Consider the following 25,038-nt stretch of genomic DNA (forward strand, 5'->3'; position numbering starts at 1 on the left):
TGTTGCCTCTGTTCTTTCTCGTTTGACAGTGTCTCTATCATGATTTGCAGTGGATTTGTGTTTTGAATGTGGGAACAGTCACAAAAGTGTTCTGAGGTCGTACAAAAATATTTTGACAATTTCTGGAAATTACAGTTTTTCTCAAGAAAATGATCATTTAAAAAATTGCGTATTTTGCAAAATTTGGGTCATGTTACCGAGTTTATCTTTTGGAAGTTTGAAACTCAACTTAATACTGATTCAACTGCTAATCTGTCAGAGATACCTGAGCCTTTTTAATGGTAATCTAGAACATTCATCATTTCAGTTTGTTCCTCGTAGGACACCAGTTTGGTTCATGCCATCACGTTGAAGACGATAAGCGATAAGAATGTCGTGTACGGTTGAAGTTTGAAATCGCTTCCCATTCGCTGATTCTAACATGATAAGTGAGGTCTTTTCTTTTACTGGGATGTTTAGCCTTATATCATTTCCTAAAATATAACAGTGGTTTCAATGACAACAACCATACGTACACGAACTGGATGCTGGACTTGCAAAAGACGGTAAGTTAAAGACAACCAAGATATTTAGGCTAGTCTTGGAGGGTGTGTAATCGACCCTGGAGGGCCAGTGGTTGAAACCCATTTCGAATAAACTTATTAACAACCCGTTTTTTAGCCACCGTAAGTGCGATGAGGCAAAGCCGTATTGCGTGAATTGTACAAGATCAGGAAAGGTGTGTTTGGGGTACGGTGTGAAGCTGGCTTTCGATGTGGACGATAGCAGGCATACGGCTCTGAAGAAAGATTCGAAAGGAAGAGATGTTGTCGGCTTTCGTGGAAGGCCCCGTTTCAACCATGAAGGGACCACTGAGCCTTCAATAGTGGCCAGTATTGTGCCCAAGAAGAAGGTGGGGAAGCCCACTAATACCGAGCTGAGGCCTGTCTTCGAGTATGATCGAAAGACGTCTGCTGATTTCAAAGCAAAGCCTACTCTACCGGCTATACTGCAGTCTCAAACTCCACATGAGTCCTCAATGGTGAACCAGCAATCCGTGGTCAATTTCCACGGAACCTCGCTTACAGGACCAGGCTTTCTCACGTCAAGTGCAATTCTTGGATGGCTGGCAGATTTCGACTCGTCTGCTACACTGACCAAGTTTATTGAAGATGTTGATAACGACCAGAGTCTGGGACCTCAAGCCCAAATTTCGGACGCTCGTATTACTTCCACAGAAATTGCTCCTAGTTCCAGAATCAGATTGCCCCCTTCAAGTCAAGAAAACCGACTGCTTGCCCATTATTTTTCATCTTTGTTGCCTCTATTTGATAATCTGGTGCAATCTCCAATTCCTCGAATGACAATAAAGTTTTGTGATGCTGAGCTTGCCAAAAGCTGTTTCATTGCACTTTCGAGTATGCATATGTTTGCTAGAGAGAACAGACAAAACTTTCATCAGTCGAGCATCCAGCATATAGACAAGACAATGGACCATTTCATAACCAACTTCACTATTCCAGAAACGTCATTGGTAATGGGTCATCCACAAAACGGGAGAATTGTGGATACCGTGATTGAGCATTTGCGACTTCATGACCAAAAGCAGATGTCGAGACTGCTCGTCCTACTAGCCATCGTGCACACCAACTTACTATTCATAGTTCTAGATTCAGGCAGATCTGCGATATGTGACGTCTTTTTTGAAATTGTTGGGCAAATTACCAGAGACGAGGAGCTCCTTAGTCTTTGCCAATGCGTCAAAGAGAGTTCCTTCGTCATTGCAACGGTTTCGTGGTTTGATATATGCACCGCTCTGACTTCCCAGAAAGTGCGAAATGTGTACGCTTCTCGGAAATGGATCAGTGACTACGGGGATACTATATTCATTCTATTTGGATGCCCCGCTAAAATATGTGAAGCGTTGGTGGACATGATAGAATTGAGGTGTACAATGACCAAAGATAAGAGTGGTTCTAAGCAGTCCATCGAATACCAGTACCACAGGATAAAGAGCTCGTTGCTGAACTACCGTGAGTATGCTACACAAACTACGTACTACAATTTCAGGGAGGCAATGAAGGGGTCACATTGCTGGAGTATGGCTTCAATCACCTATTTGAACAGATTGGTTCCTTCCAAAGAACGGGAAATGGAAAACAAATGGCTGGTGAGCGAGTTCATCGCGACCTACCAACAATTACCCCAGAAGTCAAAGATGGTCGCCCAGATGCTTTGGCCGCTCTTCCAGATAGGGTGCGAATGTGAGGCCGAAGAAGACAGAACTGCCATAATGTCATTTCTGGAAGTCTTGTACTTGAACAATCGAATGGGAAATGTGACCACTTTGATTTCATTACTCAGATGGACCTGGTCATCGGGGGTCAATTATAGCGAGGTTTTAAGGGGTTCTTCCTGGCTAGGAGCCGGAATTGAGCTTATGCCAGTCTGATATTATTACTTTGTGAGAATCTCGGGCAGCCTTGGATGTCCAACCTTATCCATAGATACCCAAGATAAACTCTTCGATCGGCAAAAAAGAATAGTCCTTGAATAATTTTAGTGCGTTGGGCAGTAGTCTCGATTATCCACTTTTAGGCTGTATGCAGCAAATGGAAAAACTTTTATGACTCCACTGAACTTCCAGGTTCTTGTAATTCGAGGGGCTCTAATTGGTATAGATTAGATACGGTACAGATCAACTCTACTTCTCGTTGAAAACTTCCTTACCTGGTCTGTCATTATCAGCAGGTCACTGATAAGGTGGGTGGAGCTTCCCAAAATGGAAGGGTCCTATTTGGGACATTCTTATAAAAGAGCTCAGAATATCGTTTTGGTATCCCTTCGCAGTTATTTGATTTTGAAGTGTTACAAGAATATGATTCCTGAATATTTAACTCTCAATACGGGTGCCAAGATGCCGGCTCTGGGTTTTGGCACTTGGACATCGGTGGATAGAAACATTGTAGGTGAGAGCGTTGAGTATGCAATCCTCGAGGCAGGATACCGCTTGATCGATACCGCTTACTTTTATGAATGTGAAGATCAAATCGGAGAAGCACTTAAAAGAGTTTTTGCAACAGGAAAAGTCAAGCGCGAGGATTTGTTTATCACGACCAAAGTGTGGCCCACTTTTGGTACTCGTATAGAGGAGGGCTTGGATCGCTCACTTGCCGATTTCGGCCTTGACTACGTGGATCTGTGTCTCATTCATTGTCCTGTTCCAATCAAGTGTGACAGTCCTGATGGAAAGCCTCTTTGGCCTCTTGATGCTAACGGACGCATGATCAAAGATCACTCGGTTACTCATGTTGATATGTATCTTCAGTTAGAGAAGGCTTACAAAAGCGGAAAAGCCAAAGCCATCGGAATATCCAACTATTCTGAGATATACATTGAGGAATTGCTCAAGTCTGCCTCGGTTGTCCCTGCTGTGAACCAAATTGAAATTCACCCACTTCTCCCTCAGAGAAAGCTTGCAGAGTATTGCCAAAGCAAGGGCATTGCGCTGACAGCTTTCAGTCCTTTTGGTGGTGAAGGGGCTCCTATTCTCAAGAATGAAGCTGTGAAGTCTATAGCTGAGAAGTATAATGTGACTACGTCCACAATACTGCTTAGTTTCCCTCTCAATTTAGGAATTTCCACCATTCCGAAGTCGTTCAAGAAGCAACGGATTCTTGACAACCTCAAAGTAATTGATCTTGAGCAGGAGGACATCGAGAAACTTATTGCTATAGGAAGTAAGTCACCGGTGAGATATGATCGCGAAGAGTTTGGTGTTGACCTTGGGTTTGAGGACTGGAAGCCAGAATTGTTTCCTTAAGTAACTATTTACTTAAAAATAGAAGACCAACAGCGGTGACGCCAGTGTACTTGAAATCATCCCAACACGAAGTACGAAAGGAGATTTCATTAAAAGACCACAAGCATCGACACACAGCCAGCTGTCTTGCTGGGAAAAGCTGTTCCCACCTACCAGCATGTTTTCCTGGGGAATAACATGTGTGATATTCAAAGCCAGTTTCAATGATGAAGAGATGTCGTTTAACGCTGTGAAACTTGAACAATAAATCAAACCGAATAGGATTTTATTTCAGGTTGACAGCCGGAATTCAGCTTATGCCAGTCTGATTTCATTCCTCTGTGAGGTCTTTGAACTGCTCAACATCTTTGAATGCGTTTGAACATTGCGCCTTGGCGCAAGAGAATGAATTCATCGATGTGCTTAAAGTGATGATACACTCTGCAGTGGGTTCTGGATTACCCACTCCTTGGTTGAATCGAGCTTACGGATCCAGACTCTTCTATATATTTATCAGTAATACACCGGTAAATACCCAGTCGACCTGAAATCTGAAAAACTACAAAGCCTTTGGTATTCTAAGAGAACCTTGCGAGGTGCTTGAGTTAAGAGAACTAAGGAGTTAAATTTGAGAGATCGCACAAATTAGCTGTATTTCTCAACTCATAATCTCTTATCAAGTCTGCCATTTCTGATCGGGTCATCGATAGATATAGTTTCCCAAATCGGAATTGCCTTATCTTAAAGATCCCCATAAAAGTCAAGCCAAAAAAAAGAAATCATGCATACAGGTATCGATCACTATATTTACTCACACAGACCCGGAGACAGATATCCTGCTGTCCACAACTACTGAGTGAGGAGAATAACAAGAACATGGTTGCTGAATTTTTAACCCTTAATACAGGTGCAAAGATGCCCACTATGGGCTTTGGCACTTGGAGCGCGGAGGATAGATCTGTTATTGGTGCATGCGTTGAGTTTGCAATCCTGGAAGCAGGATATCGTTTGATTGATACTGCTTACTTCTACGAATGCGAAGAGCTAATTGGAGAGGCACTCAAAAACGTATTTGCCACAGGAAAAGTCAAGCGCGAGGACGTGTTCATCACTACCAAAATCTGGCCCACTTTCTGTACACATACGGAGGACTGCCTGGATCGCTCGCTCGCAGCACTAGGTCTTGACTATGTCGATTTGTGTCTCATCCATACCCCTGTTCCTATGAAATGTGACAGCCCAGATGGGAAACCACTTTGGCCTGTTGATGGTAACGGGCGCCTGATAAAAGATCATTCGGTGACTCATGTCGATATGTATCTTCAATTAGAGAAAGCTTATAGGAGCGGAAAGACCAAAGCTCTTGGAGTCTCCACCTATTCCGAAAAATACATGGAAGAACTACTGAAGTCTGCCTCGGTTATTCCTGCTGTGAACCAGATTGAAATGCACCCTCTTCTTCCTCAAAGAAGGCTCGTCGAGTTTTGTCAGAGGAAGGGAATTGCGATAACTGCCTTCAGTCCTCTTGGTGGAGGAGGAGCACCTATTCTTCGGAATGAGGTTGTCAAATCCATAGCTGAAAAATATGGGGTTACCCCCTCCACTATTCTCCTTAGTTTCCCCCTCAATCTGGGAGTTTCCACTATCCCCAAATCGTTCAAGAAGGAGAGGATGATCGCCAACTTCAAAACGATTGATCTTGCGCAGGAAGATATCGAGACGTTGATTGCCGTAGGAAGCAAATCACCAGTTAGAGTTGATCACGACGACTTTGGCGTTGATCTTGGGTTTGAAGACTGGAAGCCGGAATTGTTTCCATGATTGCGAATATGTCTATATATTCGTATTAATTTTAGAACTTTTCTTGCGATGCCATTGCTACAAAAATTTATATATGCTGATTTAATTCCCAAAATGTTTTCTAATATTGATCGCAGCATACTCAAAGGAACAGACAACGGCATAAATTCACAAATAGAAGATCCGAAACGTAACTTTCTGCCCGAAGTGTTTTAGTGGACTGCTTGTTCAGTTCATCAAGCTTCTTCACGTCAACGTTTGGTCCTACGTAGTTCTTACCTAATATTAGCCACGATATAACAACCAAGAGCAATAGACCAACACTGGCGGGACCAGCATCGTCACAGAGCCAAACTGGACCAGACCTGACATTATTCAATTTTCATTGGCCGCGATGACTAGAAACTCCCATCCAGATAAGCGAATGCATTCATAACAAGAAGTATGTGCTGGTCCCGGTGCCCTCAAGATTAGATGTAGCCATATTTTGACTTTGACAAAATTCACGACAGTATGCGTTGTTCCAACCCAAATAGATCATTTATCTTCTCGCGGTTTTTATCTATCGAGAGAAAAGGGCACTAATGTCGAAGATCGATTTCATGGTACGGTAGTGTACTTACATATGATTAAGGAATAGGAAACTGGGAACGCGGTTATGCGTGGATTGTGAGATTAGCTATCTTATCTGCAGGGATGAAAAATCCACGCTCACATGTGCAAGCATATTTACCACAGCATTTTTCAATGCAAGTTCTGGCAGAAAGTGCATCAGAAGCCTCAAATAAAGCAATTCAAAACGAGAGATGACCCATCAGCACGATCACATAATCACACCTGATATGCACCTTAGTGCGGTCGGGAACGACATCAGTTCTTTTGACGATTCATGACATCTTAGTGATCGTTTTCAGAGCCACTGAAGTCAGCACTAATGACTAAGGCAGATATGCTTGCCACCAGAGGAACCAAGAAGTTTACGGGTTGCTGGACATGTCGTAAACGTGGAATCAGGTGCGATGAGAAAAAACCTTTTTGCAAGAAATGCGTAATTCACGGGGTCAAGTGCGAAGGCTACATGGTGAAGCTCTGTTGGACTGACAACTACGGGACCTCATTGGAACGCAGATCCAGGAAGAACAGGTGCCTTGTTCTGTATGAGTGGAAGGAGAACCAACTTCTGGATGATGTACAGATTGGCAACCTCTTGAATCGAATCGACACGGCGTCAGTACATCTATATCCCGAGTCTTTGGACTACCAGAACGAATTTGGTTACGGGCCTTTCAATGTTTTCACTGCATCGTGCAACGCGGAAATGGGCGACCGTCTCAAAGGTCAGATTTATGACTCGACAAGTAGCGATTCAGATGCATTCTCCATAGGACCCCCAAGCCGAATACGCGAAAGATTGGAACAAACTTCATTCATGGGTGTTAACCGAGATCTGGAGATTGAAATTTTCCTTCTGGATTTCTGGGATTGTTATTTCAGTAAAACACTCACACCGGTGGACGAAACTGAGGTGAATCCCTATAACCTGTTGTTGAAGGAGGCACTGGATAAACCGCATCCAGCTGATATTCAGAGGGCGATTCTGCACACTGTATGTGCAATTTGCTCAAGTTTTCTTTCGACCTGTGCTGATAATGATTTCATAGCTCCGGAATACCAAAATACTAGTTTCCATGAGTACAGAATGTTTCACAAAATCAGGGCACTCAGTTTTGTGTCCGACAAATACTCGTGGAGAGAAGCTTGCACGACCGAGGAGTTAATTTTCTTGGTTGGCTCAATATATTTCCTATTAGCATCCGATGGTTTTAAGAGCTCAGACGAGTGGCAAATCCATCTCAATGGTGCCGTATCAGCCCTGAAGACCATCAGCGATTCGGACGGAGGCAACCTAATTTCAGGACGAGGTGATCCGGCAGATTTGTCCAGCGCCTTACTCTTTTTTGCTCAGATGACGAGACTAGCCTACTTGCAGAGCACTTTATATTTGCTCAGTGACGACGTTTGCAATAAGTACCTGACAGTCCAGGATCTGGAGTTCATGAGTTTCCCGGAAGAGAATTATAGCAAATCTCTACTTTATCGCAACGCAGGAATTACACCAGGTATGATGAGATGTCTGACGAACATCGTCAAATATATCCAGGTTGCGGACTCACCAGAAGCTCAAGAAAATGCAGCCAGGGATATTGAACAGGAGCTCGTAGAGTGCAAACCTCTACCGTTCAATGCCACCATAGACTCTATCAACCCGTTGATAGTATATCATCAGTCCGTAATCTTCCACACTGCGATTGCTTTGCTGTTTCTGAGAGAAGTGAAAAAGGAAGACCCTCGAAACTTGCAGGACCTGGTGGATTCTGGGATTGACCATATAGAAATTTACGAGGAGATATCGAAGGACTTTACTAGTCTTAGCTTATTCTGGCCTTGTTTCATTATTTTCTGCGAAGCAACATCTCCCGAATCTCAATCGAGAGTTAAAGAATGGCTGGAACTAGCTGAGCTCTACTGTGTGGATACAATGAAACGAGGTTCTCGGGTTATAAATACGGTTTGGGATAGAAGAAAAGGTGGGAATCAAGTTAGCTGGTTGTCTGTTATACGGGAGATCGACTCGACATTGTGGTTGGCTTAAGGAAAAAAACCAAACTTTGTTTTGGTGGTCCCGCAGGTGAGAACCTGGGATAAAGCGAGCGGCATCATTGGCCTAAGTGGTTCTGATGTGGGCTAGGCAGCAAACAGTGGCTGTTTCGTGGCCATACTCGTACTTTCCACGATACTTGCAGGTATTTTGGTGGATCACGCTGGGAAGGCTGATTTGTGGCAACTAGGCCAATACTCAAGGTGGTAGAGAAATTGTACTGCGGCTCGAATTAAGCTGTAGTGAGGTCCTGTTTGATGGTAAACGTGTTGATCTTTCCAGCAAAGCGTGCTTCCCTGACCGATGGATGACACATGCATTTCTCAGCAACAGTTTTAGATTTGGTGACAATAACAGTCATTCTCAAAACTTGTTGTGGGAAGAATATCATTCCAGGTTTTCTCTTTAAATTGTGGAGATACATCACTCTAAATCTTACCAGTAACCTCGTGAGACAAAAAGTTGTTCACGATACACCCACCGTATATTTCCATCTTCTCTGCAACGTTATCAGCAGTCACAGGCTCAGAAATAGTCAAATTAGCAGCTGTGGGTTTCAATGACCTCTGATATTTGACCTTGTTGATGATTCTTGAAGTATTAACATCGCCTTTTACGGAAAACGCAATGTTTGAAAGCTTAAATGATGGGGCCGTATCTTAATGGTCTTGAGGAAATGGGAGCGGTTTTGGGTGTTGACCAAATGAAAACGAAAATCAGGCAAGGGAGTTTTCGCATATATATTCTGATGATTACATTCGCAATTTTAGGAGCCTATTTCAATTATTGCAAAAAGTGAACGAGCTTGAGGAATAAGGCAAACCGTAGCACCAATGTGATTATCTCAATAAAGACTTTTAAAGACGTTTGAAGCTTATCCCCAGAGCAGGATGCTCGAATGAGAATGAAAGTTAGGTCATTTCCAAACCCTGAATGGCAGTTGGGAACGCACTCAACCGTAATGGACGGATTGAATAACAATGACGATGGTACAAATAAGCCAGCACAAATCTTCTTTGGTGTGTGAGTTTCTTGAAAGTTTCGAGTATTCTTATTGAAATTTCTTATCGGAATCCTTATCGAAGATATTGGAGATAAAGCCGGTAGACGAAAGGGGTAACCTCAAACGAGGCACTAGACAGATCAAACTTTATCTCCTATCAGTGGAAAGTTAAGAAGCCACACTCTGCTTATGCGTGCCGCTTGCAGTAGCAAATCTTTTACTGGAATGAATTCTTCAGACTGTAACATATATAAGGGCATGGGCCTGCATTGCTTGTTTGGACTGACTACAGCCTATTGATGGCAATATCGAGACTGGAAGATGAAGGGCGTGTTAAAAAACGAACTCAGTCACCGGAACGAAAACAGCTCCAAGTTAAATGCAGGCTTGGAAATAACCGAGTTTCAAGACTCGGAGATGGGTGAAGGTTCCGATATTCAAGATGGCGACTACGACAATGCCTTGGAACAGAACTTTGATATCTGGGGTGTTGTTGGAATCGTTAATGGATCCATCGCTACGCCGCTTACTTTGGGAACATATCTCTCCACCGTCATCGGTGTTGGAGGAGCTCCGTTCTTCTTCTATGCATACTTGTTTGCCGGCTTCTTCTGTTTGACGACGGCCTTCTGTATATCGGAGATGGCTTCAGTCCATCCGCACTCTTCTGCTTTGGTTTATTGGAGTCAAATGTTCTCCCCTCCAAAGTATGCCAGACCACTCGCTTATTTTAGTGGTATTCTATCGTGTGCTTGTTATATATTTGGGACGGCGGCCACTAGCTTTTTCGTTGCAGACCTCGTTTTGGGGTTGGTCGACATGCGTCATCCCGACTATGTGAGCAAGACCTTTCATTACTACTTGATTTTCTTGGTCAGTGTGATACTTTCAGCACTATTCAACATATATGCCGCGAGATTATTGCCTCTGCTTGGCCGTTTAACGAATTATGTGTTCAACGGAACGGCAATCTTCACGCTTATTGCTCTATTGGCAAGGGCCCACCCAAAACAAACCGCTGCCTTCGCTTTCAAAGACGTAACCAACGAGACAGGCTGGAGCTCAAACGGTGTTGTGTTTTTCCTGAGTATCTTGCCCACCACGGCTGCTGTGGCCCTTTTTGACGGTGCTTGTCACATGACAGATGAAATTCCAAATCCAAAGAAGCACATTCCTATGGTGATTACTTATGGTTATTCAGGTGCATATCTCACGGGAGTGGTTGCAATCTTGGTTTACAACTTTTGTATCGTGAATTCAGACAACCTGCTTGCCCCTGTTGGTGGAATTCCCCTTTTCCAACTTTATGTTGATTCTATGGACAATGCTGCATTATCTACCGTTTCTGCCCTCTTTATCGTTGTGTGTTATCTTATGGGAACTATTAGTATTATGACCTCTGCCAGCCGTCTCGTTATGGCATTTGCAGAATTTAAAGGTCTTCCCTGTGGAGATGCTATCGGGTCAGTGAATAAGAAGTTAAACGCCCCCGTGTGGGCAATCATTTTTGTTACGATCTGGTCTATTTTGATTGGGCTTCTCATCTTTGCGTCAACCACAGCATTGAATGCTGTTTCGGGGAGCTATATCTCCACAATGTATGTGTCATATCTCATTCCATTTGTTGGGCTGGTTTTTAAGAAAGACAGATTTGGTGAAGGGGTAAAACCTCTATTTAACCTTGGCAGATGGGGAAAACCAATGAACATCATTTGCATTTTTTGGTTTTTGTTTGCTTCAGCCTGGTTGTGTGTTCCAACCTATGTGCCTGTTACCGCTGACACTATGAACTACACTATTGTCGTTTTGTTTATTACTGCTATTGTTGCTGCTGTAAACTGGTTTGCTTATGCTGGAAAGCATTTTTCTTTCAAGGAGGTTATCCAGTTCGAAGAAGAGGAAAGAATTGAGGAAGCAGAAATTATTCAAAAACATGAGGATTAGAACAATTTGTAAATTACCTTAGTTTAGTTTTCTTTGTTATATGCGAAAAGGTGACGAGTTTGGCTTTTGAGTACCATATGGATTAGCTGTGGGCTGGATCTGACAAAGGTTCTTGCTCATAAAACGCTGCCGCAGACACATTTCGCGTTCAAGCTTGTTTTGTTATCTTTGTGAAGCCCGAATTTTATTTTTATTTTTCAAAGTCATTCGATAATCCTCCAGAGAGATGAACTTTCTGGTTGCACGTTATTGGGTCCGGTTACTGAGCAAAACATCAGTCTTAAGATCGGGTGGGTTCTCGATCACTCCCTCCTCGGCTGTACCGAGCTTACGGACCCAGACTCTTTTGAATATTTTTACCAGTTATAAACAACGGTAAATACCCATTCGATCTGACATCTGGAAATTGCGTAGCCTTTGATATTCTAAGAGAACCCTGCGAGGTGCTTGAGTTAAGAGAACTAAGGAGTAAAATTTAAGAGACTACACAAATTAGCTGTATTTCTTACCCCTTATTTTTTATCAAGTCTGCTATTTCTTATCGGTGACCCGATAAGAATAGCTTCCCAAATCGGAATGATTCTATCTCGGAGGATAGATCCACTATTGCTGCACGTGTTGAGTTTGCAATCCTCGAAGCAGGACATTGTTTGATCGAAACTGCTTGCCTCTACGAATGCAAAGAGCTAATTGGAGAAGCGCTAAAGAACGTTTTTGCCACTGGAATTGTGAAGCGCGAAGATCTTTTCATCACCACCAAAGTCTGGCCCGCTTTTTGCACTCATATGTAGCATTTCGCGGATCACTCGCTTGCGGCTCTAGGTCTTGACTATGTCGATCGATGTCTGATTCATTGGCCTGTTCCAATTAAGTGTGATAATTCAGATGGAAATGCATTTTGGCCTGTTGATGATAACAGGAAAATGATTAAAGATGATTCGGTGACTCATGTCGATATGTATCTTCAATTAGAGAAAGCTTATATCAACGTTCGGTCCTTCGTAGCTCTTACCGATTATAAGCCACACCTATCAGAATGGTTTCCTGGGGAATAACATATATGATATTCAAAGCCTGTTCAAATAGTAAAGCTATTTAGTCTAATGCTGTGGAACTTGAAAAATAAAGCGAAGGGAGTAAGCATCCGTCGACTGAGAAATGCATCTACCTTGAACTCACGTCTCAGATGCTGCCGGGGGATAACGAGACTCGGAAAATGTTTACAGGTCGACAGCCGGAGTTGAGCCTGTGCCAGTGAGGTAATTGGGCTGGTCAAGGTTCTGGACGCATTTGGGAATTGCGCCTTAATGGTTTTCAGCTTATGGGCATACTGCAGGATCTCTAGATAAGAGGGCCAAATTTCCCAAACAGGCAAAAGTGTAGATGGGATGCAGGTCATATACTCACTATAAGGGCATGTTGAACTTCAGTATAAACTCACTGAAATTTACTTCGTTTTTCCGTCCAACTCATGACGAACTGCCCAGAAACTCAAAACTATTCCGACTTCATACACAGAAACCCGCAATAGACCACTGACCACAAACGTAACCCATTGGCTATTCATTCCAGCTAAAAATCCTGTTACTGGTGGAGCTAGGCCCTGACCCACAGCTTCTCCTAAATTGCTCCATGCTATGGCTCCGGAAAGTTCTTCAGGCGGAACTACAGCACTTACAAACACACTCTTCGGCCCCATATCCATGGATTTGAAACTTCCTCTCATCAGAAGAAAAACTACCGTAACCACCAATGTCTTCGGTATGGGTAAAAACAAAACCAGCACTGTGGCTGGAATATGGGCTATAATTAGTGATGTGAAAGGGCCGTATTTCTTGCACAGAGCAGTTCCCAAAACGGAAAACACCGCGGAGAGAGAATCGGACGTGAAGAAAATTAAGCCCAGTTGAGAAGGGTCAGGTGCAAACTTGTGAATAAGATAAAATGAAACCCAGCCATCGTTGACCATGGATCTACAAAACGAATCCAGGGCATAGAAAAACGAGATTCGAATGACAGGCCAGAAGTTTTTGGAGCCAAAAAGCATGGAAGAAGCTTGTGGTCCTTCCGGATCAACAATATGAAGGGAGTCCAGAATTTCATCTTCATCATCAGAGACGAGCGATCCTGATGAATCGAGTGCATGGCTTCTTGGTCGTAACGGTGCTATCTCTATCCGAGAGCTCAACTGGGATGCTGTCAACAGACACAGCAAGGAGGTAAAGAACTGGACCCAAAACACGGATTTGCACGCTTCCGGTTTGGTCCAACCATAGTACTTCATGAGAAGAGTCATGGTCCAGCCGTTCACGATGGACCCGAGAGCAAAAGTCAAAATACCCAAGAGAGATAACCAGGTGTAGTAATCCGAGCTTTCGGTCACAGTGGAAAGACTGGCAATTGAGGCAAACTCCACGTTTCTAAAAGGTCCGGCCTCACCCCCTCCGGGTGTTATAAAACCCACTATCCCGGTTACAAGCAATACTGTCGGGTTTGAGAAGGTAGCAAAGATAAGACCTGTCAAGGCCATGATCCCAGATCCAAGCATAAGTGTACGCGCTCTTCCGAAGGAGTCTGCCCTTGAAGTGAGACGTAAACTCACCACCATATCACCCAGTAGAAAGAATGTCATATAGAAGCCCACAATTGCAGTATCAATCCCTACTTCTGTGAGGTAGAAGGCTAGAACTAGTGAGACTCCGCTGTACCCATACCATCTGATCATGCGCAGCAGAAACAACGTGTGGATATCCCGTGGTGCGTTCCACACAGTGTTGACACCGGTGTGTTCCAGAGCACGTATTCCCCACTCAGCCAGCTTTTCCATTTTATTTCTAGCTCGATTGATGGACCCATGAGATTTGAAGGCCTTAGAAAGAATTTTAATATCGCAAAAGTGAGCCACGGCATGCACGGCTGTGCGGCCTGCATTTGAGTTGTCCACATACGCGCCGCCAGAGGCGCAAGCGATATGACGTAGTTGAACGCCAGCAGAAATGGCTAAGAAGATGTTGTAGTTGGGGATATATTTACTTGTTTCTGGTATGATTCATGTTATTTGAAATGGGCACGTTGGTAACTACCTCAAAAGGATGTGAGTGATGGCAGAAGGAAAAACTGGTTGGATGTCCCTCTCTGTTTAAGTGTACGCGTAAAACCAGAATAGATTTTGAGTTGAAAGGACGCCCAGACACTCCACTAGACACTATGCAGTTGAGAAAGTCCCACTATTCTCCTTTTGCTGTTGGAAGCTTGCTGAGTCGCTATCAGAAATCAAAACTATCCCGAACCCTTCGTATTAGTTTGAATGATGACAGAGGCAATAGTTAAGCCGAGCTTGCGAATACGCAACTCCCCTCCAAACTTTCAGGAAAGAAGAATCGTCGGATCAAGCTCCCTCACAACGTCTATCCAGCTCACATTGCCCCCATTTTTCCTTTTTTCCCATACAGCGTAAATTATACGGGTCGCTCTCTGCATGCTGGTCCCACTGTATGACTTGTAAGGTTCTAGAAAACTCTGTAGAATTTGCTGTTTTGAGGCAGAGGTTGTTTCGCATGATATCACGAAGAAAGGCCATAACAGTCCAAATCCATTGGAACCTGTGGTGATGTCATTGTCAGCCTTTATGTGTTCAATACCATTTGTCGCAAGATCCTGTAGCTCAAACGGACTCCGGTTTTTCACCTCCCTCATAAACAGCAATTTCATTGCAATGTGGAACATCATCGACTGGTGGTATACAATCAAACTATTTCTTGATTCACAGCCCTCAAATAACTGCTGTGGCTGACATAACTCAATATCCATTTCAATTTCATGTATGCTTTTAATCGTCTCACCAAGTTGAAGGTATTTCACGATTTCAGCCAGACACCTGATCATACTCTCAGTGACACCTGTATTTCGGTACATCAATGACTCAGTTTCATGAATAACATCAAACTGTATACAATCCAAGTCGACCACGGATATATACTTGTTGCAGACGTCATCCTGGTAAATATGAAGAGTACTGAAAAGATATGTCAACTTGATTAACTGAGCAAAGTAGACAGATGGATCCATTGCATCGGTTCCATATCCCAGCTGATTCATGGTTTTTAGTGTTGATAGCGCTCCCCTGAAATGAATTTGCCATTCTTCTGAGATGTGAAAAATATCAATGGTGAGAAGAAATGATATTGCAGCAGCCAGAAGCCCAAGATCTGCAGGAGAGTATGATGCTTTTCGTAGATAGGCAATAGACACATGGTCCATTGCCTTACGTTTGTGCACTTTCCAGTATTCCTTGAAGTCGATGTCTTGGTACCATGAGCCTGGCTGCATGTGTTCTTTGCTGATGGCCAAAAAACTGGAACAAGTTGCATACACCGAATGCAATACTGCATTCCTAACCTCAGAAGGTATTGAATGATCCTGAATGGTTTGCATAACCATTCTATAAGGGTTTATCTTCTCATCGTTCACTGGAACCATAAATTTACAAAGGTGATGGTCCCAAAAGTCAAAAAGCAAGCTCTCAACGTCTTTTCCCACGTGAGGTCCCAGTAGAGACATGACTTTTAGCTTTTTATCCACAAAATTCTTAGCTGGCTCTTTCAGGCTAAAGACTCGAAAAGGACCATATCTGCACTCTTTCCCATCAGAGGTGATGAATCGAGAAGCCGAATCTATGCTGCTTAAAAACAGCTCAACTTGCGAATCATTTAGCAAGTCACATTCGCCCCACTTGTTCAGCACCAAGGATCTAGTTTTGTCAAACTGAGGTCTTCCTTTGGAATTATTCTGCCAGCTGAGTTTCACTCCGAATCCTTCGCAAGAATTTCCTGAAAATCTGCAGTTAATACAAGAAGGTTTGTTCTCATCACACTTAATTGCTCGTGCTTTGCACGTCCAACATCCTGTGTATCTCTTCGTCCTTGTTGGCGGCATTGATGAGGAATCACGCGAAGGGGGGTTAGTCGTATTACCACTGGTGTGTCTAACCTTATGAAATTGCTGGTATTGCAAAAAGCGCACTTGCAAGAGATTGAAAATTTCAACAAATGAGGTTAGCAGTAGCGTCTTGTGAACATAACAAGGAGTTCGAAACTTGCTTATCTCGAGCGAGGTTCCTCTTCATTTGGCGCACCTTTGTCGGTCAGTAGTGTGTTACCGAACTCTACAGTTGACTAAAATACGGTTCAGACCCCAAACATAAACCGTTGGAGGGTTATGGCTTTACAAAGTGCTTCGCTGAGAGGTCAACTTTACTGTTTGATTACCGGTGGGGTTTCCAGATTCTCCGAAATGGTTTCATAATCCGAACAAATACCTTAGTGAATACTTGTATTTCACTACGTCCTCCGCTTTGTCAGCCGGACAAAAATTCACGCCTGTTTATTTTCCGAGCATATTTCCTCAAGTTTTCAGAGGGTAGCATTCAACACTTCCAGGGAAAGAGTGATTGTGTACAGTTTCTTTACTACAGAAAGAGATTTGGAGAGAGAGAAACGGGACTTTATCTGTTTCCGTTGCCGATAACAGAAACCCATATCAAAACACGACCCTGTGGACTTTCCGAGCAAAGTAGCTCTGGCCGAGATTGTAAGCAACATTCCTTTCCACTATCTTTGGGGGATCAAAAATTGCACAAGGTTTCTCTTCTCGTTACCTGAAACCGAAAATGTATAGCGATACACTACTCTGTCCGCGTTCCCAACACAGAAGCTCTGGCCGAGATTGTAGGGAGAGATCTCGCCAAACTTCAGCTATCGTTCTTATCAATTCTGGAAACCGGTATCAATACACGACCATATGTACGTTCCGAACAAAGTAGCTCTGGCCGAAATTGTGAGGGATCTTTTTCGATAACGGAATCAGCACGTCGATTGCCATCGGCCGGCCATAGAACAGGCTTATTCTTTCTTGGCTTTCTTTATCAGTTCTCAAAATATTACCGTCTAAACAGTCAACAGACGAGTCCGGTTTCCGATCAGCAGCTGTATGAGACATGAAAGGGCTTTAATATATAAATAGACGTCTTCTTCGCTCAAACAACGGTACTGTCAATATTCAAAAAACAAAAAGTAACAATGCTTGGTATCTACAAGTACAAAGATGATCTCACGGTGCCAGGCACCACAGTTCTACTGGGAGATAATGCAGTGCTTGGATTTTGGGGTTTAAAAAGCAAAGCGAAGGACTCGGAGGTCATTCTCATCCCACAGCCTTCGAAAAGTCCAAATGATCCTTTGAACTGGCCAACATGGAGAAAACAAGTTCACTTCTGGTCATTATTTTGGTTCTCAACAATTATGACTTCATGTGCTAATTTCGTGGGTCCCATCTATACCAACATGGCTATAGACTTCAATGTCTCGTACAATGCTCTGAACACTGGTGCCGGTGTAGCTTGGTTGATGTTGGGTGTGAGTTGTTTGTTTTCTCAACCTCTAGCTCGCAAATTTGGAAGACGTCCTGTTTACCTTTCCGCGACCCTTCTCGTCGTGATTTCTGGTGTGGTGTTTGGATCGCCTTATACCTTTGGAAGTTACATGGCTTACAACGTCCTGGTGGGTATTGGATCAGGTCCAGTAGACTCTTTGATTGAAGCGTCCATTGCTGACATTTTCTTCCTTCACCAACATGGGAAGTACATGGCTATTTTTTCCTTAGCTCTTGGATATGGCAGTGGATTTGGTCCTTTGATCGCTGGATACGTGTCACAGAATATGAGCGTTCAGTGGTGTGGATTTCTGACGGCCATCATCGCTGGTTCATTTCTCGTGTTTCAAATATTCTTCCTTGAGGAATCTTTATTCCAAAGGAAAATAGACGAAGAGACAACTCAGAATCTTCTAACTGTCGCTCTCTCAAATGTTTCTGGAGGTGGTCTTGCTGATTCCAAGAATCTGATCCAAGAAGAGATCAAGCAAACTCCAGAAGACTCATCAAGTCTTACATCCATGAAGCCTCGAACCTTTTTGCAAAGGATGAAACCATTTTCTCTGTTCGAATCGGAAAATGTTGGAATTATTGGTTTCATATTTGGTCCTCTGGCAACAGTAAGATATCCTGCTGTCATTTGGGCCGCCATTGCCTATGGTATTCAATGCTGGTGGCTTTCCTTGATATCGCTTTCTGAATCTGAATTTTACGCTGTTCCTCCATACAACTTCTCAAATGATTCGTTGGGATTGCTTAACATTGCAATGATCATTGGTACAACATTTGGCACTTTGTATGCTTCAACGTCGGACACCTTCATGTTTTGGGCTACAAAAAGAAATAAGGGGATCTTTGAGCCGGAACCACGTCTATGGATGATCTCTGTGCCTCTCTTCTTCAATGTGGTTGGTATATTCATGTACGGTCTCGGTCCCTACTACGGGGTTCATTGGATCGTTGGGGCAATTGGTATAGTGATGATAGGTATGTCGATGTCGAGTATTACAGCTCTGGCTTTGACTTATGTTATGGAATGTTACCCAGCGCAGCTTGCTCAGTGTATGGCTTTCATTCTATTTGTGAGAAACATTGTGGGTGCAATATTTACCTGGGTGTTTCAATATTGGATTGATGGTGTTGGCATGGTCGGCACTACTGTCATGTTGGCGGTCTTCTGTCTTGTAGTCAATGGTGTGTTTCTTCCTTTCATCCTCTGGGGAAAAACTTGGAGAAAACGCACCCAGAAATGGTACTCAAAGCATCTATAAGAACGCGGATGTTCGTGTGTTACTTTTTATTACTAATCTGCTGCTTTAAATTGATTTCAAATTTCTTTTTTTCTTTGGCTGTATTGATAAAAGATAATAAGCGCCTTAGGCATAAGCCTAACTTATTCAAATCGGGTTTGTGGATTGCACCTTCTCATTCTCGCTCTTTAGCTTGTACAGCTTTTTGTCAAACACTACCGGAACTATAAGAACATATCTTCTTATAACTATTTCTTCTTCATATATCCATATCTACCAGTTCTTTCCGCCTTTTCTTCACCACAACCTACCCTCAAGTTCAGTACTGTTGACTGATTCTGGTCATCCGATTCTAAAATCAGTACATACGAAACAAGATCCAAAGACACATGGGTGCAAACACGTGACCATTATTGGGTATCTATTGCGGAAACCGGTTATCAAACCGTCTCGGTTTGAAATACTCTTTTCGGGAACATGCATCTTGTTGTCTCTGCAGAGTATTTTTGATGAGCGAGTAATCTAATCTCATTATTATCGGCTTGGATTTCCCGTTACGTGACTTGGAAATAATCAAAATGATTGCTCTATAAGTATACCTAGACCTCTCTGTGTTGCGAGAGAAAAGTGCAGAACATCATTTACACCCCAAAATGACTATAGAGAAAGACTGGAAGAAAACAGCTACTGAAAAAAAGCAGTCTGTCGATGCATGCATTCCAAAAGAATGGAGGTTGCCTTTAGAAGTTACTAAAGGCATCAGCTCTGATAATGCCACAAGCGTTTTAGATATACCTAGACAGTTTCTTTCGGAAAAAGAAATATCCATTACCGAAGACTATTCTGCTAGAAGCTTGCATACGTCAATTGTCGCTGGAAAATTAACGGCTGTGGATGTTATTTCTGCATTCTCACACAGAGCTGCTATTGCAACCCAACTCACCAACTGTTGTACTGAGATCTTGTTTGATTATGGTTTGGAGAGAGCTAAGTTCTTGGATGAATACCTTTCACAAAACAAGCGTCCATACGGCCCTCTACACGGTGTGCCAGTGTCCCTGAAAGATTGTTATAACATTGAAGGTTATGATTCTACGGTGGGATTTGTGTCCTTGATTGGGAAAAAGGCCACCTCAAACAGTAGCATAGTTGAAATGCTGCTGGACCTGGGGGCGGTGTTTTACGTGAAGACTAACATTCCTCAAGGGATGATGACTGCGGATTCTGACAACAATATTTTTGGGAGAACTCTGAACCCATTGAATTTGACACTAACTGCGGGTGGAAGTTCTGGTGGCGAAGGAAGTCTGATCAAATTGAGAGGCTCCATTTTGGGAGTTGGGTCTGACGGTGCTGGTTCCATCCGTATACCAGCTATGTGCAATGGTATATACGGATATCGTCCTACCTCAAACAGATTGCCTGCACGAGGACAGGCAGAATGTACAAGAGACGTTTACATTGATATCCCAGTTGTTGCCGGCCCTATGGCTACCAACATTGAGGACATCTTGCTCTTTACGGAATCTGTCATCAACAAAAAGCCCTGGCGGTACGATCCGTCATGTGTGAGATTTCCATGGCAAAACATTGAAGATCTCACTAAGCTGAGAATTGGGTTTATTTTGGAGGATCCAGAACTACCTATACATCCTCCGATGAAGAGAATTCTTCAGGAAGCAGTTGAAAAGCTTGAAGCCAATGGCCACTACGTTGAGATACTCAAGACTTTTCCTTCATATGTAGAAGGATGGACAGAAGCGCTACTGAACTTCGCTATTGACCCCCAAATGGCCATATTCGACCATTTAGAAAAGGCTGGCGAACCTCCAGCAAACGCTCTATGCCAGACGGAAGTTGGCGTTGAGGCTCCAAGAGAAATTGATGATATCATAAAGCTAAAGAAACGTTGCAGGGATATTGAAGATAGGTGGTTCAGTATCTTCAACGAACATAACTTTGATGTTATCATCTCTCCAGGTGCCGCAGGAACAGCGCCTCCTCATGACACATACGGAATGGCTGCTTATACCTGTATGTGGAATTTGGTCGATTTTCCTGCTACCGTTATTCCGTTCGGTAAAGTTGACTCAGAGAGCGATGTTAATGATGATACACCCTTCCCAGAGAAGCTGAAAGGGAGTTATCCAGAATATGATAGGCAGTTGTACTCTGGGGGAATCGGCCATGTTCAGATAGTTGGGCCACGATTTGAAGATGAGCGCTTGTTGGCCTGCACTGAGATCATCGACCAAGTGCTGAATAATTAGCAACCTTCATTACTGCAATTACTCAAGGTTTTATACCTCTGTGCTTTGCGAGGCTTATGATTCAGCAGATAACTTTACCTACTAAAACTTGGTCTATACACTTTAAAGACAACATAAACACATCTGCCCTCATACCCGCATCTCGACCAAAAGAGCACTAATTTTAACTGTTCTTTGTCTAGTAAACTAATCCTAAGCAGCTGTTACCTCGGCTTTTGAGTGTGCTCAGAAATTCCACTTCCCCTATTGCCTACTCGGCAGTTGAGTGGCAAGTGACCAGCTTCAAGCGAACGCCTTTTTCAAACCTGCGATTGTGATCCTATTGTATGTTTTGCCACTGTCAAGGACATCGTCCATTGTCATGAAAGGATGAACCGTTCCAGGCACTCTGACCACTTCGCACGGAACTCCATTGTCTTGGAGCAGTTTGCCGTATTGTTCACCTTCGTCGCGCAAAACGTCAAATTCGGCAGTTATGACAATGGCAGGGGCAAGGTCTTTGAAGTTGGTAGATTTGATGACACTGACCTCAGGATCGTTGTCATACTTAGCAGGTCTTGGAGAACCCAGAAATTGCTTGTAAAACCAAGACATTCTGTCAAACGACAACAAGGGGTTGTCGTAGTTTTCGGTCCAGCTGGGATATGGACAGCCTGGAGCCACCTTACTTCCATCCGGAGTAACAGCTGTGGCATCACAAATTGGGACTCCCAAAATCTGGTAGCAGATTTTGATTCCTGCATCTCTCGCCTTGTGCGAAATGACAGCTGACAAATGACCTCCAGCAGAGCCTCCACCTACCGCTACTCTGGACTTGTCGACCTTGAACCTCTCAGCATGGTTGATGACGTATTTGAGGGCTTCCCAGCAATCAGTCAGTGGAGTTGGAAACGGAAATTCCGGAGCTAACCTGTAGTCCACGTTAAACGCAACTGCACCTGTTTCGTTGCAAACACGTTTGCAGTAATCGTCGTCAATACTGAGACCTCCAAAAACCCATCCTCCACCATGGAAGGCAAAGAATGCCGGCCTGGGTTTGGGATCCTCTAAAGCTTCTTTTGGAATGTAGTATCTGACAACAATGTCTCCCCCTTCCACAGGGACCTTGAGATCTTCAATTTTTCCATCAAAGGCAACTATTTCTCTCCCATACGCGATGGTGTACTTCATAGGATCCTTTCTATATTCTTCTATTGGAACCTGGTGAGTAGCCAGCCTGCCCACATTGTACTTGTTGTATAACTCAACGAATTTGGGTTCCATACCTGCCTCGACATATTTGGGGTTGATCTGGTTGATTGGTGGAGGTGCATAGACGTGAGATACCATTGTTGTTCGATAGCGAGTTCTCAGTTAGTGTGCTCTTCAAAAGCACCGATATCTAGAAATAAATACCGCGCCTATATATGTACCACAATCCTCAGGTGTGTTAGCTGAGCTTACCGTAAATTCGCATGCATGGTGCATGCACGGCGCATGAGCAATGGGGTATAGGTTCTGCGAGACGGCCGCCGAATCGGAGTGGGGGATTTAATTTGCTCGGACGCTCAGAATCGTTGACGATTGTGTGACAAAAGCTTGATTCGACTGAAATATTGTCGGAGTAAGTTTAAACGAGGCCCGACTATCTGATGATCTCGGATATTCGCGGGTGAGGGAAGCCCAGAAGTCTGCTTTCGAGCCCTACCTCCAATGAATGGTTTTTTGAATTTGACGATCAACCCCCTATATTTAGTCTCCCCAACACCAGTGCTTGCATGGTCGATCTTCTCACGTTCTACCTAAATCCTCCCAACTGACTCAATTGAAATGTCTAAGATTGCTGTTACCTTCCCCTACCTGCCCAAGACTCTTCCTGTCTTCAGCCAAGCCATCGTGCACGGAGACACCATCTACTGCTCTGGCCTAGTCGGTTTTGATGCTGCTACTGGTATTCTTGCTGAGTCATTTACTGATCAGACTGTGAGTTGTTTGCGATAAAAATATATCGAAGCTTTACTAACGATTGTTTTAGGTCAACTGTCTCAGAAACCTCGAGCATGTGCTCAAGGCCGCCGGTTCGTCCATGGAGAACGCGTTGAAGGTCAACATATACGTGAAGGATGTGAGCAGATTTGCGGAATTGAACGAAGTTTACATCAACTACTTTGGCGATGTAAAGCCAGCGAGAACGTGAGTCGTCTTTCTGCAATTTTTCAAATTTGCACCGTGTCTAACCCCCACCTAGTTGTGTTGAAGTTACCAACCTCCCTGTGAATGCCGCTCAGATCGAGATGGAGTGTGTCGCTTACAAATAGACGTACCACTAGTTCAAGTATACTCAAACCTATAATCAAACCTAAAATAATTACAATATTAATGGAAGATTTCTGTCCCTCCATAACTTTATCCGAAAAGAAGTCGGCAGCACTGAGGATTCCCGTCTACTTCATTTGAGACTCTCGGTCAAATTCGCTAATAAAGAAAATGCAAGATCTGGTGATACTAACCACAATATTCCTAACTGCTGTGAGACATGAACCTGATCACGATTAGTCTTATAGAAAATCATATCAGACGGAGAAGTTTGTGAGAGAGGTGAGATAAATACATTAGACCTCAATTAGGATGTAGTCTAAGAATATGACTGGCCGTAATATTTCTTGCCATGAACGACGGTTGATATCGGTTCTGACGATATTTCTTGAAAGTTGCAAAACAGCCACGCGGAAGTCAAACCCCGACCGTCCTATTATATGGATAGAAAAAGGGGACGGGGTGCATATCTGCCGGAGATAAGCTGGATATGCACCTGGATCTCAAGGATACCCACTTTAATCAAGATAAGAGCACAAAACCAGATTCGGGTATTGCAGGCATTCTCAATCTAGCACTAGTAAATATGCACCTGAAACTCGAATCTAGCCACACTAATGAAAAGAGCGCAAAACCAGATTCGGGTATCCTCGGCATACCATCATATCCCCGGTGGGTATGCACCCAACGGCACCCGTTGGGATGAAGATAACGGAAGAAAATCTGATTCGGATATTGAAGGTATATCCAGTGCGATGCGATACCCGTCGATACCCGAATCTAGTTTTGCGCTCTTATCTTCACTACAGCAGGTAACTCCGCATATCTAAGCTGATCCACTGGACGGATAAGGGCTGCAAATATTTATTCACATGAGATGAGATAATGTAAATATTGCTCATCCGTCCTTATAAGAATACGCAATTTCCCTCAAAGGCAGTTATCTGCTGCATAGGCCTATTGTTCTTGCTTGTCTCAATCACTCTTCTCTGGCCCCTGACGCATTCAACGACAGAACCTCTGTAGCCTTCCCTTTGGTATTGTATAACTATGAGTGACACCGAGAAGAATATTTCTGGCGAGAAGGTCGATACAGTGGTGTCTTTCACAGAGGCTGACATTGGTACGAACCATTTGATCACGACGATCACATCTGTGCATGGCCATGAGGTCCAGCTTACGGGAGATGTTGATGACGCCATGAGGCTTGCACTCAAGTCGAAGGGTATCACCATTGATAAAGCGACCGACCAGAGAATCTTGAGGAAGATTGACATGTACATGCTACCCCTGTGTTGCTTTTTGTATGCATGTCAGTTCATGGACAAAACCACCAATTCGCTCGCGTCTATCATGGGACTTCGTACCGACTTGAATATGGTTGGTGACCAATACTCATGGACGGGTACCTCATTTTATCTTGGTTATCTGTTTTTTGAGTTTTTTGCGTCTTATAGTCTGCAGAGGTTCCCAATGGTGAGAACCGCCTCTGTTTTCATTATTTTCTGGGGAATCATTCTATGTCTGCATGCCACCCCAAACTATGCCGGTTTCATATTTTTGCGGACCGTTCTCGGTATGTTAGAAAGTTCTGTCACTCCTTGTAT

The 25,038-nt window shown here is 43.5% G+C and overlaps 12 protein-coding genes across 12 annotated transcripts; 9 read left to right on the forward strand and 3 right to left on the reverse strand.

The window, feature by feature from the left end:
• Positions 1-495: 495 nt before the first annotated feature.
• Positions 496-2,431, forward strand: KUCA_T00003111001 (uncharacterized protein; the record flags this gene model as incomplete). Its single annotated transcript, XM_022603423.1, has 2 exons — positions 496-545; positions 661-2,431. The coding sequence occupies 2 exons, from the start codon at positions 496-498 to the stop codon at positions 2,429-2,431; spliced, it is 1,821 nt and encodes a 606-aa protein (XP_022459130.1).
• Positions 2,432-2,761: 330 nt separating this feature from the next.
• KUCA_T00003112001 (uncharacterized protein) lies at positions 2,762-3,802 on the forward strand (the record flags this gene model as incomplete). Its single annotated transcript, XM_022603424.1, has 1 exon — positions 2,762-3,802. The coding sequence occupies one exon, from the start codon at positions 2,762-2,764 to the stop codon at positions 3,800-3,802; it is 1,041 nt and encodes a 346-aa protein (XP_022459131.1).
• Positions 3,803-4,657: 855 nt separating this feature from the next.
• Positions 4,658-5,602, forward strand: KUCA_T00003113001 (uncharacterized protein; the record flags this gene model as incomplete). The annotated part of the gene is made up of 1 exon (XM_022603425.1): positions 4,658-5,602. One exon carries the CDS (start codon positions 4,658-4,660, stop codon positions 5,600-5,602), a length of 945 nt encoding a protein of 314 aa, XP_022459132.1.
• A 913-nt stretch (positions 5,603-6,515) lies between these two features.
• KUCA_T00003114001 (uncharacterized protein) lies at positions 6,516-8,234 on the forward strand (the record flags this gene model as incomplete). Its single annotated transcript, XM_022603426.1, has 1 exon — positions 6,516-8,234. The coding sequence occupies one exon, from the start codon at positions 6,516-6,518 to the stop codon at positions 8,232-8,234; it is 1,719 nt and encodes a 572-aa protein (XP_022459133.1).
• A 1,330-nt stretch (positions 8,235-9,564) lies between these two features.
• Positions 9,565-11,187, forward strand: KUCA_T00003115001 (uncharacterized protein; the record flags this gene model as incomplete). The annotated part of the gene is made up of 1 exon (XM_022603427.1): positions 9,565-11,187. The coding sequence occupies one exon, from the start codon at positions 9,565-9,567 to the stop codon at positions 11,185-11,187; it is 1,623 nt and encodes a 540-aa protein (XP_022459134.1).
• A 1,447-nt stretch (positions 11,188-12,634) lies between these two features.
• KUCA_T00003116001 (uncharacterized protein) lies at positions 12,635-14,014 on the reverse strand (the record flags this gene model as incomplete). The annotated part of the gene is made up of 1 exon (XM_022603428.1): positions 12,635-14,014. One exon carries the CDS (start codon positions 14,012-14,014, stop codon positions 12,635-12,637), a length of 1,380 nt encoding a protein of 459 aa, XP_022459135.1.
• Positions 14,015-14,553: 539 nt separating this feature from the next.
• On the reverse strand, positions 14,554-16,122 carry KUCA_T00003117001 (uncharacterized protein; the record flags this gene model as incomplete). The annotated part of the gene is made up of 1 exon (XM_022603430.1): positions 14,554-16,122. The coding sequence occupies one exon, from the start codon at positions 16,120-16,122 to the stop codon at positions 14,554-14,556; it is 1,569 nt and encodes a 522-aa protein (XP_022459136.1).
• A 1,142-nt stretch (positions 16,123-17,264) lies between these two features.
• Positions 17,265-18,887, forward strand: KUCA_T00003118001 (uncharacterized protein; the record flags this gene model as incomplete). Its single annotated transcript, XM_022603431.1, has 1 exon — positions 17,265-18,887. One exon carries the CDS (start codon positions 17,265-17,267, stop codon positions 18,885-18,887), a length of 1,623 nt encoding a protein of 540 aa, XP_022459137.1.
• A 632-nt stretch (positions 18,888-19,519) lies between these two features.
• On the forward strand, positions 19,520-21,136 carry KUCA_T00003119001 (uncharacterized protein; the record flags this gene model as incomplete). The annotated part of the gene is made up of 1 exon (XM_022603432.1): positions 19,520-21,136. The coding sequence occupies one exon, from the start codon at positions 19,520-19,522 to the stop codon at positions 21,134-21,136; it is 1,617 nt and encodes a 538-aa protein (XP_022459138.1).
• Positions 21,137-21,418: 282 nt separating this feature from the next.
• Positions 21,419-22,465, reverse strand: KUCA_T00003120001 (uncharacterized protein; the record flags this gene model as incomplete). The annotated part of the gene is made up of 1 exon (XM_022603433.1): positions 21,419-22,465. One exon carries the CDS (start codon positions 22,463-22,465, stop codon positions 21,419-21,421), a length of 1,047 nt encoding a protein of 348 aa, XP_022459139.1.
• A 480-nt stretch (positions 22,466-22,945) lies between these two features.
• KUCA_T00003121001 (uncharacterized protein) lies at positions 22,946-23,433 on the forward strand (the record flags this gene model as incomplete). The annotated part of the gene is made up of 3 exons (XM_022603434.1): positions 22,946-23,098; positions 23,151-23,308; positions 23,364-23,433. 3 exons carry the CDS (start codon positions 22,946-22,948, stop codon positions 23,431-23,433), a joined length of 381 nt encoding a protein of 126 aa, XP_022459140.1.
• A 1,048-nt stretch (positions 23,434-24,481) lies between these two features.
• On the forward strand, positions 24,482-25,016 carry KUCA_T00003122001 (uncharacterized protein; the record flags this gene model as incomplete). The annotated part of the gene is made up of 2 exons (XM_022603435.1): positions 24,482-24,854; positions 24,913-25,016. 2 exons carry the CDS (start codon positions 24,482-24,484, stop codon positions 25,014-25,016), a joined length of 477 nt encoding a protein of 158 aa, XP_022459141.1.
• Positions 25,017-25,038: the final 22 nt, after the last annotated feature.

This window comes from Kuraishia capsulata, genomic scaffold (genome assembly GCF_000576695.1).
Source record: "Kuraishia capsulata CBS 1993 genomic scaffold, Kuraishia_capsulata_scaffold_3, whole genome shotgun sequence".
Lineage (NCBI taxonomy): Eukaryota > Fungi > Ascomycota > Pichiomycetes > Pichiales > Pichiaceae > Kuraishia > Kuraishia capsulata.